At 34.5% G+C, this 13,635-nt stretch overlaps 1 protein-coding gene across 4 annotated transcripts; it reads left to right on the top strand.

Annotated features, from left to right (window-relative positions):
• The first annotated feature begins 4,258 nt into the window (after window positions 1-4,258).
• On the top strand, window positions 4,259-11,819 carry LOC133798726 (mediator of RNA polymerase II transcription subunit 4). 4 transcript variants are annotated; one of them, XM_062237182.1, is made up of 4 exons: window positions 4,260-4,708; window positions 5,560-5,654; window positions 9,590-10,997; window positions 11,425-11,819. In XM_062237182.1, exon 3 carries the CDS (start codon window positions 9,754-9,756, stop codon window positions 10,984-10,986), a length of 1,233 nt encoding a protein of 410 aa, XP_062093166.1. In that variant the 5' UTR covers window positions 4,260-4,708; window positions 5,560-5,654; window positions 9,590-9,753; the 3' UTR covers window positions 10,987-10,997; window positions 11,425-11,819. The 4 variants fall into 4 exon arrangements, with proteins under 4 accessions (XP_062093164.1, XP_062093166.1, XP_062093163.1 ...); XM_062237180.1 differs by lacking the exon at window positions 5,560-5,654 and having other exon boundaries at window positions 4,259-4,708; window positions 11,422-11,819; XM_062237179.1 differs by lacking the exon at window positions 5,560-5,654.
• Window positions 11,820-13,635: the final 1,816 nt, after the last annotated feature.

The following is a 13,635-nucleotide window of genomic DNA, read 5'->3' as shown; positions in this document are numbered from 1 at the left end:
AGACACTAGCGCGTGCGAGGCCCTCCTTGTCGAGATGCCAGCGCGTGAGGCTCCTTGGCTGAATATGAGGCAGGATGGTCCCGTTGGGCACGCGGGTCTCGCGGAGGTGTAACATGGTGGCACTTGGGTGTAAGGTGACTTAGTCTCCAGAAAGGCAGAGACCTACAGGGCTTTGAGAGTTTTGGCCAGAACGTGGTTTCGTGAGACCTATTGGCATGAGCCTGATAACATGACTAAGTGACCCTTAACCATGTGTTCCGACTAGGGACTAGAGATTTTTTTCTTGGTGGATTTTTGGCATCCACACCATGTTTGTGGACTGGTCGAAGGTTTATTTGAAGGGTTACGAGGGAAAGGAATTTCTAAGATTAGTGTTGACTGTGATTTTAGCCAACGACGTTAGAACGTCAAATACGACAAGCCTTCAAGAGAATATAAACGACAACAGACAATTTAATCAATGCAAATAAATAACATGAGATTTTTATAGTGGTTCAGCCCCGATAGTCGGTAATAGCCTAATCCACTTAGAGATTTTATTACTATATTCACACTCAAGATCAGATGAACCAGTGTCAACTGAGTTTCTTCAGTGTAAATATTCCAGAATACAAAAAAAAGGGTTCTCTCTAGAAAAACACACTTTCTCTCTCTAGAACACAGATTAACTCTCAATTCGCCAAAAGTCCTTTTACGATCCTCCCAACCCTCTATTTATAGGCCTGAGATTCTCAACTGATATCCCCTTTAGATAGGGATACTTTATTATTCACCTTATATTTATATTACAATAAATGTTTAAAATACAACTGATCCCTAAATTCGAGTGAGGAGTGAGAGATTCCCGGGTGCCTAGACCAATTCTCACTGAAGTTGTTTTGGGGAGTTTGACGTAGTCTCACATGCATGTTGATTACTCCTTCGAGCTTTCCGTGGGCCAAAGGTGGTAAACGCATGGCTCTTCTCGGACCAAAGGCCATGCAAGTTTGGCTCTCCTCGGACCAAGGTGGTCCGAGCCAACTTCTTTTGCACCTTACCTCGGGTAAGTCCGAGGTAACTTCCCCCATGTCATGTCCGATCGGACATGATGGCCTTCTCTTCGGTCTTAGGTGGTCCGAACCATCCTCTTTAGCATTTTCACCTCGTTCAAGTTCGAGCCTATTTCCTTCAATCAAAGTCCGATCGGACCGTGTAGTCTTCTCCTCGGACCAAGGTGGTCTGAGCCATCTTTTTCATGCCATCTCCTCGGACCAAAATTGTCCAAGGCACCCCTCCCATGGCATGTCCGATCGGACATGATGTCCTTCTCCTCGGACCAAAGTGGTCCGAGCCAACCTTCCTCCTTCTTCTCACCTCGGACAAGCCCAAGCATACCTCTTCCATGGCATATCCGATCGGCCATTATGTGGCCTTCCCCTTGACTGAAACTTAAGTCCCAAATTTTGGCCTGTATGGGACCTCTTTCCCTTAATCACTCTCTTTGGACACGTTCGAGCCAACACCTAGGAAACCTTGAGAGGTTTACCTCAGACACACTCGAGCCAAAATATCAAGAGGCTCCTCAAGCTAAGGTCCGATCGGACCTGTTGCTTTTATCCCTCGAACCAAAGTCCAAACCCCTCCTTCAACCTTCTTGGACTTGGTTTCAAACCAATCACTAGGGTCTTCAAACTGGGGTCTGAGCCAAGCAACCCTTAGACCAAATATTCTCTTCGGTCGGGTGTATTTAACTTGATTATGGCACCTCTCAAGCAGTCTAATTTTTAACTGATGCATTGGGCTACCGTTAAGCCAGATCACCCAACTAATTCATGCCATTTTTCAATTTTATTGCCAAATCATCTTTTCAAATTTTTGGGATAACAATTAGCAATGATGGTTGTTCTTGATCTTCGAGCAACTGGGCTAGCAAGTTGTTGTCGATCGGCCTCTCACCTCCCCATAGGTCGTGCATGAAAATCTGTGAACAGAGAAGGGGAGATAAGAATTTACGGCCAAAAGACCAAGAAGTGTAAAAGTTGGAATAACGTTGCTGGTGTGTAAAAGTTAAGCTTTTATACGACTAGCAACATTTTAACAAAAATACTAAATTCTATGCGAACAGTTTGGAAAATGGATTAAAAAACAGAAGTGAAAAGTTTTTCGGGAAAAACTTTTCAACTTTGAAAGGGCGGGAAAAACCCAATTTTTTCTACATGCTTAAAAATTGAATTTTTACTTCGATTTTGCGCCCTAAATCAATAATCCTAACTCCCAAGATGATTCCTAAGCCTCATAAAGTGTTTTTTCCTTATCCTATCGTGCTAATACCTACATGCTCGTTTATCCCCAAAACAGTTTCTTTCAAGAACAGTCAAGAACATTTAGGAACTCAATAGGTGAAATAGATATTGCATGGCATCTCAACGACTAAAAAGTTTGAGAAACTTACTTGGATGAAGATTGGAGTGAAAGGACACTAAGTTAGGTAGCTGGGCAGAAACTTTGTGGATCTTTGAGGTCGTTTAGGATTATGAGTTTTCCGCATCGTGTTCTTTAGTGTTCTTAAGGAAGAGAGTGAAGAGTAAAAAGTAAAAAGTGATTTTGAAGGGGTATTTTATATTGATCGAGGAGCAGTTACCAAGGTAATCATAAGTGGTAACTTTCCGAGGCATGGGTAAGTGTAATAGCCGTTAGACCACTTTTGGGGAACTGCAATGATGTGATTGGTTGCCTTTTTCGAGGAGGCATGGGCGACTCTAACAGATTTGATAGGGCATGCGAAAGGACGGTCGCCTAAGTTTATGTTTACCCAAAAATGGCTCCTGATGACATGGCAGGATTGGCCTACACATGGCAGGCACGTGACAACTTTAAGTGAACGAATCCTGTTCGACCATCTACCAGAAGGTCATTAATTTGTCAAGCCTCACATATAGGTGCGACCAATCTAGTCGCATACTTTCATTTATTTCCTTTTGGATATGCAATCTTGTAATAATTGCATTAATTATATTTTTCTTTATAACCTTAATACGCAAATCTAATTATAACCTTCTTGAGCCTATAAATAAGAATCAAATGGCTCAAGGGAGGGACTTATTTTTTTTATTTTTTATTTTTTTTCTGAACTTTTGATCTTTGTACTTTGAAAGAAGAATATAGTGTGTTTATTCACCGAAATTGTAATCTTCCCAAGGCTTGTGAAACTCGTGAACTCTAGTTCATTGATCACAGTGTTGGGATTCACTATCAATAAGAACACTAAGTGGATGTAGGTCATTACCATTCAATTAGGGACGAACCACTATAAATTGTTTGTGTCGCTTGCTTTCCATTGGATCTCTTCTTGTTTTCCTCTCATTTTCTATCTTTTATCTGATTCCGTGTCGTTGAATAATTTGGGGGTCAACAATTAATATAATAGATTATATATGTTGTTTTATTAAAAAAAAATATTATATATATTATCTTAGAATATATATGATAGATATTAAACAAATAATATGTTATGTTGACACAGTTTTTCGCCAACAGAGAATTAAGAAAATAACAAAGTTGAATTAGTGCTTGATGATAAACCGAAAAAAGAAAATAACTCTCAAGAACATTAATCTTTTTACGTGGTTCAGTGGTTAAAATTCACCTTTGTCCATGAGTCTATATTATTATTGCTTTTCTCTCTCTATTTTGGCAGAGTTTCAGTATTATAGAATAATCGTCTATTTTCCTGTCCAATATTCTCAGTATTTATAGAGAAATTCCTTAGACATGTCTGGATAACCGCGTGAGTCAATCACAGATTTACATATTTATTACATTTATACTAGGATATGTTCTGATCATGAAATAAATGATTTCCTAATATATAAGACATTAAATATCACATGCTGGCCATATATGATCGTATAAAGTATTCGGGTCTTTGGGAATCCGCGGATACACCATATCTCTAAGTTATCACGAGCTGGATATACCGTCGAGCTCGTTCTGTGGAGGCCGTGCCTTATAAATAATATAAGCTCACGCTTATCAATTTATGCATCCCTAGCTCGTACAACCGTCATGAAAACAGTGCTGTCTATGTGGACAATACATGGATTTCTTGGCTATTTCTTTCATGCATTTATTTGCCGGCTATACACGGGCTGAGTGAAAGACTCGTGTCATGTTATATATATATATGTTTTTTAATTTTAATTTTTGTTTAATTAAATGAGAACAGAAATATTATTTTATAAATTAAGGAGTAGTAGGAATGAAAACTCTATAATCTTATGATTGCCAATTCCATACTTTCATTCCCAATTTCCATTCCTTCCCATAAGTAAACACACGTTACTTTACTTGGGTATTCAATGCAGTAGTACTAGCTTCGACCGGACGGTATCGAAAGGCTTTCTTCTTTTTTTTCCTGAGAGTTTTGGATTATCATATCTATAATTAAATTCTCTTTCTCCTCTTCCCCAGACTTCCATGCCCTAATCCCCTCTTTCTGGGTATCTTTCCCTATTTCTCAGTTGTTCAAAATCCAAAATCCCTATTCACCATATCCAAAGTCCCTCTCTCTTTCGGTGATCTCGGGTCTCGGCCGTCTCAGCTCATCATCATTTGTCAGGTACACCGCAGTCCGTCCTTTCTTTTTCAGCCCTCTCTCCACGCCATTTTCAACCTCTCCCATGGAGGTTGGTCAAAAGTAAGCGTGGCTCTTTGAAGCTCTCCCATGGAGGTTGGTCAATATTCAATCTTTTCTTGCTTTTTCACTTCTTTATATACTTGTATTAATGCTTCAGATGGATCTAAGTTCTTATGCATTGTACTTAGATGTTTATAAATCCATTGGGTCTGAAATGCGAATTGTTATTAAACTTAGGATTGGAACTTTTACATGATTAAACCTGTTTGTTTTAAACTTTGGGTCCTGAGTGTGCTTGATTTTAGTTTGCAATATGTTTAATTTTTATTTTAATGCCCTTTTGCGGATCTGTCTTTTGGTTATCTTGTTTCGGGTTGGTGGTTTTGATTTAATACTAATCAAGTTTTATTATATATAGATATATCGATAGATGTTTTACTAGAAATCATTAAGTCACCTTTATAGTGCAAATAGAGAATAACAGTAGAAATAGAAAAGAGAATAATTTGTCATTATCATTGAGTATGTAAACGAATGAATATTTGTTTGTTGTTTATAATTGTTTATTCAAAGCATTATTGTCAAGCTAAATATGTAGCAGGTTTCTTTCTCTGAAAAGCTAAGATGAAAATAAACAGAAAACTATGACAAACTAAATGACGTCACTAAACTGTTTGAAAAAGCAAGAGAGATACTAGAGCACAAATGAGAGGCCACTAAACTTTTGATGCCACGGGGAGGCAAGTCTTAACATTGATTCAGGCATTTGTTGTTCGATATTTTTTAATATTTCATGTTTTGCCTAGTTCATTTACTTCATACTTTCTAAAACTCTTTTCTTTCTTTTTTGGGACTTTTGGTTTAGTTCTTAACTAAAATTAAAAGAACTGTGGCTTTTGACTCTATTGTGAAATTTCAATTTAGTTTATATTCTTGTTGATAAGCTTGTGGAAACTGGGTCTGCAAAACTTTGAGAAACTCTCGATTGTCTGGTAAAATTCCATAAAGAAATTGGCAGATTGATTGAGTTGCAACAATTGTAAGTAGTCTTGTTATTTGGAATTCTATGTGTTCTACTCTGGTCACTGTGTCTCTGCTATTGTTATGTATAAGGTTATGGTTTTCTTTTCTAATAAGAACACTTAAGCTGACTGGCATAATGCCAAGCTCATTCCAAGACTTAAGCTTTAACAAGGACTGGCATAATGCCAAGCTCATTCCAAGACTTAACAATGTTAACTTATTTGTGAGTAGAATTCCAAGAATTAATGTTTTTTTTGTCATTCATTGAAGTATATAGAGTGAACAGAGCATTTGATAAGACAGAACCATTGTATTTAGAGGCCATCGACATATTGAAGCCATTGTATTCAGTAGTAAAGTTTCATTTTTATGTGTATGTTGTTTGCTTTTGATAACTATTTTGAACTGAAGATATGTAATTGTTCATGTTGATTACTTCTGTATATTATTGGTGTTGTTGGCTTTGAAATTAGTAAATTTTCAATTGATTACATGTATAAATGGACTTCGTGTAATTTCTCAGTTGCCCTGGTTGTATTTTGTGTTGGGTTATTGATTCATTATAAAGAACCAAGATTGGCAGGCTTCTGAAATTATTTGGGTAACTATTATTTCTTTAGTTTTTGCTTGTTTTGGGGTTGAAATCTTTGTGGGTATCTGAAATTGTAAGGTTGATTAATATGATAAATTTGAATTTTGAAGGGTTGATCATGGTTTGTATGGTTGATTAGTATGATAATATTGTGGTTTGCTCACGTGTCATTGTTTATTACTCTTATTCATACCTTAGTAGCTTTTAAAATTGAGTTGTTGTGAATCTGTATTTTTATTATTGGATGTGCTAATTATGTTTTGACTTTATTTACATGTTGAAATTTGGATGTGGAACTTGTAGTTCTGGCTTGGTTAGTGCTTTTAAATTTACTTGGTAATCGATGTTAAGTGCTCATTTTATTCAATATCATACTTATTTCTGTTTCGTTTTTCTTTTAGTAACTTTGATGACATTTTCCTCTAGCATCTTGAAACTAATTAAAAAAAATCTGGTTAAGATGTTGAGTTTTGGAAGGTCCTATTACAAATGTGTGTCCATTATATATATATATATATATTTAAATATAAACTAGGAACATGTGCAATTCACGTTATAATGTGATTTAATAAGAAATCTTATTGTCATTTTATGTGAAGAAATATTTGCATCGATATCTTATATTGATGTGTGGATCTTTAGTTTTTATTTTAATCTGTTTAAGATACATTAATTTTTAAAGATCATCAAGCATATATTCAAATTGATTTAATTTCAGAACATTGGAGGATTATATATGATTAAATGATTGGATATTGTTGATACAAATATTTATAATAATATGGGAATAATTGAAACTTTGTAATAATAGAATGGAGATACATGCATTGCATCAATTTAATCTTGCCAATGTTAATTAGTATTTTTTTAATAAAAAAAGTAATTATGAAGATACAATGTAATCCTAGGAATTTTCACCCTTCACATATAAGCTCCCAAGTAATCTAGGTGTATAGTACATGTACAAGGAAAGTATCTTCATACTCCATCATAGGCACAGAAGGTAATCGATAGGTTGTTCGCCTAGGTAACCTTATCTTCTTACTATAGTTAAATTTCTTTTCCCCAATAGGGTTTAGTCTAACTTTATTTGCTATTCCCTCTACTTATAATCTATGAAATCTTATCCCCATCGCCTTGTATTGGTAAGTTGCATTATTTTAAAGCTTAGGTATCTCACTAAATTCGTCACATAGTTTAAAGCATCCCTACACTCTACCAGTTATTTAAATTTTTTTTTTTTATGAATTATTATTTTTAAATATTTATAAGTAACAAAATTTAAGAAGCACAACTAACAATTATTTAAAATCAGTTTTTTTTAGTTCTTTTAAAATCCTAAAAAAGCTTTTCTATCTCTATCCTATTATTTCTCTTATTACGTGGATTGCATATGGTTTCTCTTTTTTAATTAAAATATTGTTTTTAATTTTAAAAAGTTGTTTCTTTCTTTGACAACTTTTAAAACAATTTCTCTTGACTATTTATTTAGCTTTATTTGCATGTTATGTGTAGTTTTTTCCATGTTATTATGTGGATATTGGTCGTATTAGAATTCTCACTGTAAATGTTGTTTTTGTTCTTGATAAAGTCACATATAATTGATTGTGAAGAAAAAAAATCGCAAAATCATTGTGTAGTTAATTAATTTTGTTATTTTTTTCAATTATTATACACCTATTTTAAATTTATTGATTCAAATTTTTATAATATTAGTATACCATAATATAAGTAATAAATCTAAATTAATACAGAAAAAACAATATTTTAAAAGGACAATATAATATATTTTAAATAGTTTAACTATTGATTTAACTTTTATTTTTATTGTTTTGACAAAATTGATCTTATGTTTATTTGGGTTTTCTTTAAAAAATTATATATAAGTTTAAAAAAAATTAAAACAGAATTAAGAATGATTTAATACAAGTTTTTTCTGATTTTTAAAATCCTTAAAATCCTCTCTCCATCTCTCTTGTTTTTTTGGTGGCTTGCATTTGTATTTTTTTTATTTGGTGAGAAATATATAAATAGCATATGCCCGAAGTCATTACTAATAATCTCTGCATTATCTCAAAAAAAAAAAAAACCTTTTAATAGGCATATGTGTTTAATATAGATATGGTTTAATAATATTTATTCTCCGAAAGGGAAGTTATTTTCTCTCAAGTCAAACCCAGTCTTCTTCTTCACCGAGATTTGTCACAAGTCAAACTCGGTGATTTCCCTCCAAAAAAATTCAGATCTCGATCCGCCACCCTCTCTCTTCCGTCATCTCACTCACTCCGGCACCATTTCTATTGTCTCCCAGACTCTGCCACCCTTTCTCAATCGCTGTCTCTCTCACTCGGTCTGTAGTACTCGTAGTTTACTTCTGCTTTCCTTTTTTCCTCTGAAATCCAGAATCAATCGAACTCCACTCGAATTCTTAGTCCAGCGGCACCACGGCACGGCAGTTTTGGCAAGCCATTTTATCTCTCAAATCTGAAAACCAGTCTACCTCTCACCATCAATCCAACAATGTTGCTCGTGAGGCTACATATTCAGAATTTGGTGGCGACTGGATTGTGAGGACTCTCATTCTAAGAAAGTATTTTTGAATTATTCATGCTTCCCTATTTATTTTATTTCATGGAAGTATTTTCAAATTCATAATTGTTTAGTTTTGGAAAAAATACTTTTGAAATTTGTTTATTCATTGAACTAATATTAATATGCTTTAAGTATATTAAAAACAATTTAACTAACCTTTTAATTATTCCTTCACAACTTTAGAAAAAAGTCAGTGTATTACTTCACCACCCCTGAGAAGAGAAAAATAGTTCTAGTATTAAGTTTTCTGAATTGATGATCTTTAAAGGTAAATTTATAAGAAAATGAAGATTTTTTTAAAAAAAATATTATGTCTGTCTATTTTTTACTTTTTACATAAGAGAAAATGATCTCAGATTGTAAGAAATTCTGTTTGTAGATGAAGATTTTCTTATTTTAGGATTTTTTATTTGATGAGTTTGTTTTTTCTGTATTTGTATTATGTACGTGAATGCTGATGGTTGTATCTTTCTGAATTGTTGCATGGCTTGAATTTTTTTTAAGAATAATGTGTATTTTTTTTTGTATATTTCTCTGAAAAGAAGCATCTGTTCAATGTGTATTACATTTTTGGCTGAATGAATCACGTTCGGTTAAAGTGTTAATAACCAACTGTTAAAACATACCAACTACTGTTTCATAGACACTTAAATAATAGGTAAGATTTATATAATAATGTTGTGGTTATTGAAAATAATGTGCAAGAACAACTGCTTAGGGGTCCTGACCAAATATGGATAATGACCAAGCTTTATGATCTGGTGCAGGTTACCTGGTAATAACTCAAGAAAGACGCAGATCTTCTATGGTTGACGGCAGTCATCGATTCCTCCTCGAGATTCACTGCTTGTGTCTGCCTCTACTGTAGTTGTCAAATTTGCCTTTTTCTTCCCTCTTTCAAATTCCAAGCAACCAAACAGGTAAAAGAAAAATGCTTCAACACCAAATTGTGCAATCCCCTGCCAGGCTTGGCCTTACGAACCCTAATTCGCCCTCTCTTCCCAATCCTACTCCCCCAAAAATACCTCCATCCCAGCATCTGCCCTCAAATTCCTCGGCCACCCCATCCACCTCTTCAACCCTCCTCTCTCTCCTTCCTCCACTCCCTAGAGCGCAGTCCCTTCTCATCCAAATGGCCTCTCTTGCCTCTAAACTATTTGAAGTTTCTCCAAATCGTTCCCTTTGGCTCACTGCATTTCGTGGCACCCTCCCTACCTTCCTTTCTTCCCAGTCCCAGCCTCAATCCTCCTCACCTTCCAACTCTCTCGATTCTTTGCCTTCTTCCACTAAAGAAATCCTTGCTCTGTTCACTGCTTACCAGACCCAACTCTTTGAGGCCGTTGCTCAGCTCCAAGAGATTCTTGATCTCCAAGATGCTAAGAACAAAGTTGCACGAGAAATTCAATTTAAGGACTCTATGCTACTTTCCTTTGCTAATAAAGTGAAAGAGGCTGAGCGTGTTCTTGACATTCTTGTTGACGATTACTCTGATTATCGCCGTCCCAAGAGATCGAAATTGGATGATGACACTTTAGATGAGGAAGAAGAAGATGATGATGATTCTTCTCATGCGACCACCAATACCACTGTTGCATCACAGTTGAATTTATCAGATATCTTGTCCTATGCTCATCGAATAAGCTATACAACGTTTGCGCCACCTGAATTCGGCGCTGGCCAAGGAAACCTTTCTGGTGCGTTACCACCAGCGCCCCAGGAAGGTCAAATGCGAGCCTCTCAACTATACAATTTTGCATCTTTGGATGTTGGTTTACCTAAGATGGTAGAGAGCGAGGAGAGGGCTTTCGAGCCAATGATTGAGCCTGCAGTTCCGCTGCCAGCAGAGCCCAACCCACTTTCCAATTTGGCTGCAATTCAAGGTCTGCTTCATCCAAACATCACTGTTCCATCAGGTTGGAAACCAGGAATGCCTGTGGAACTGCCAAGTGAGTTGCCCTTGCCTCCACCTGGATGGAAGCCTGGAGACCCGGTGCCTTTGCCCTCATTGCCGTCCCTTCCTGTTCCTAGAGCTGGGGAGCAACGATTCCGTCCTAAGCAACCCGAACCAATACAAGTTCGTCATGTTCAGCTCGATATCATTGACCAAGATGATGACAGTAGTGATTATAGCAGTGATGATGGAAGCTCCGACGATGATGATTAGAACTCTAATAGGTACTAAACTGTTTTTGCTCTTTATATCATCATGAAGTTGCTTCTTGTGTTACTAAATGACAGGGATACATTGTTGTTCCCTCTTTGAAAAATATCTCGGGAAAGGGAAGATTAGGATTGAGAGCAAAGAATGCCAGACTTCGAATTTCGTTTTATTGTGTCATTTATTGATCCTTCATACTAAAACCATAAGCACAAATTATATGATTTTTAAATTTCTCTGAACCTATCAGTTAGCTTGTGTTTTTCTTATTTGTTAGCCAGAACGTTTGTTACTTTGTATACACAGAGAAAGTTGTATTTCCCTGCCTGGTCCTTCTTAAGAGAAAGTTGTATTTTTGGTTTCTTTTCAAGTTCTTATTATATCCTTGAAACATTTGGTTGGTTGTTTGGCTGACAGTTGTTTTCCCCTTTACACATGAAGCAGGCCTTAACAGTGGATGTCTCAGGATAGAAATGCAATAAGCGAGAGAAGAATTGCCATATGCTCACCCGGATAATTGATGCAATTTACATATCTGATTTATTATCCAAGAAAGTAGCAGCTACCACTGGCCTTATTCGGATTGGTGGTTCATGGCTAATTTTCCATCTCATTGACCAAGATTGCATGAAGTTCCCGTGAAAATCCGAATTTGTTGGCATTGGTTCAAGGCAGATTTTGAGTAAGAAATTTGTTTGGCTTAGTGGCAGACTGTGTAAAGTGCAGGAGCTCTCTGTTTTTGGCTTCTGAAAATTTGTTCATTGGGATTTGAAATTTCTGTAGCAATAACAATATGAGGTCAAATGTTAAGGCTTGCCCTTCTTGATTTCTTTTCTCAAGTGCCGGTTGAAAATATATTTGATCAATCTATTATATGAAGAAGCAACCACCGATGAACAAAATGACACTTAATATATTTTAAGATATCATGTTTACTTGTTATTAGAAAATAAAAATATAGGAAATTTTTTTTAAACCCCTTAAACACAGCCATTGGAGGATTAGCACCAAGAACCATACAAATGACAGCAAAACTCCAATTAGCTGATTGGATTTTCACTTCATCAATATCAACCAGTGCAATCCTCTTACCATCTTTGATCAATGGTTCAACATATTCAAGTTTCTGGTCACAAAATGAAAGTTTACCCATTGTAAATTGTTGCCAATGAGTTAGAGCCGATGCCTGAAAGTATACTGCCTCCACTTTGTCCGCCCAGCTAGATGGAGTAGCCATTTCAGAAGCCTTTTGCGCATCAGTCTGGATTTCTCCACCGTCCGTCACTCCCATCGCTGCATCATTTAGGGTCACGCCCTGAGTCAAATCTTCACCATTCATGTACACATCTTCAAGAACGAGTCCATCCTGATCATTCTCATCTTGGATTGAAGGCAAGCCCTGAGCAACCGATCGAGTCACAGGCTTCCTAGCCGATTTCTTCTTCTTCGCCATGGAAGAGAGGGAACCGTGGGAAAACCTTCTTAAATAGATTTATTAATGGTGGTTATATTTATTATTAAAATTAAATATAAACTTGATGTATTGTATATCTTTGTAATTATTTAAAATATTTTTATAATTATTTTTATATTTAGTACAATATATGTAATTAACGATATATTACCATAGAAAATTAAAATTACAAAATAAATTTACTTATTTTTTTATGGTTGTTCATGTGAGCAATTGTGTTTGATAAGATGTCGATTTTTTTATCATATCAATTGTTAACTTACTGATAAATTATCAACCTTAATATTAAATTTTATTTTGGATTTCATCACAATCTAAAATGTTACTTTAAATTCTTTACGGTTAGATAGTTAATAAAATAATATTAGATAGCAGTATTCATCTGTTCATATTTTTTCTTTTAATATATTTTTATTATACATTTTATAATTTATTATGTAAGAAATTTAAATTTATCATGTAATATTTGGACATGCACTAAATTTTCTAATACATTCAATGTGACATTATCATAAAATGTTAATATGGTTTATAAGACAAAATTAGATAATCGAGTTAATACGATTATGATATGACACGATAGCTCTTAATATGGATAACACAATTATTAAATATATAAAATCCAATTAATAAATTAATAAATCAAATACCATAAAATAATTTAAACATGAAAATAACAACTTGGAAGCTAATCACTACTTTATACAAATTTAATAGCCTAACTAAAAAAATGCATCTCCCTTAAAAAAAATTTTAAAAAATGTATTTAAAATTATTTGGTCAATTCATAATAAATTCAAGAGATATTTATTTTCATTGTAAAAATGACACTTAATATATTTTAAGATATCATATTTACTTGTTATTAGAAAATAAAAATATAGGAAATTTTTTTAAAACGACAATAGAAATCATACATTAAATATATAAAACAATGAAAATAAATATCTCTTGAATTTATTATGAATTGACCAAATAATTTTAAATACATTTTTTTAATTTTTTTTTAAAGGGCGATGCATTTTTTTAGTTAGGCTATTAAATTTGTATAAAGTAGTGATTAGTTTCCAAGTTGTTATTTTCATGTTTAAATTATTTTATGGTATTTGATTTATTAATTGGATTTTATATATTTTAATAATTGTGTTATCCATATTAAGAGCTATCATGTAATATCATAA

The sequence above is a fragment of the Humulus lupulus genome, chromosome 8 (genome assembly GCF_963169125.1).
Source record: "Humulus lupulus chromosome 8, drHumLupu1.1, whole genome shotgun sequence".
NCBI classification, from domain to species: Eukaryota; Viridiplantae; Streptophyta; class Magnoliopsida; order Rosales; family Cannabaceae; genus Humulus; species Humulus lupulus.
Note: the sequence above shows the minus strand (reverse complement) of the source record. Positions and strands in the feature narration are given on the sequence as shown.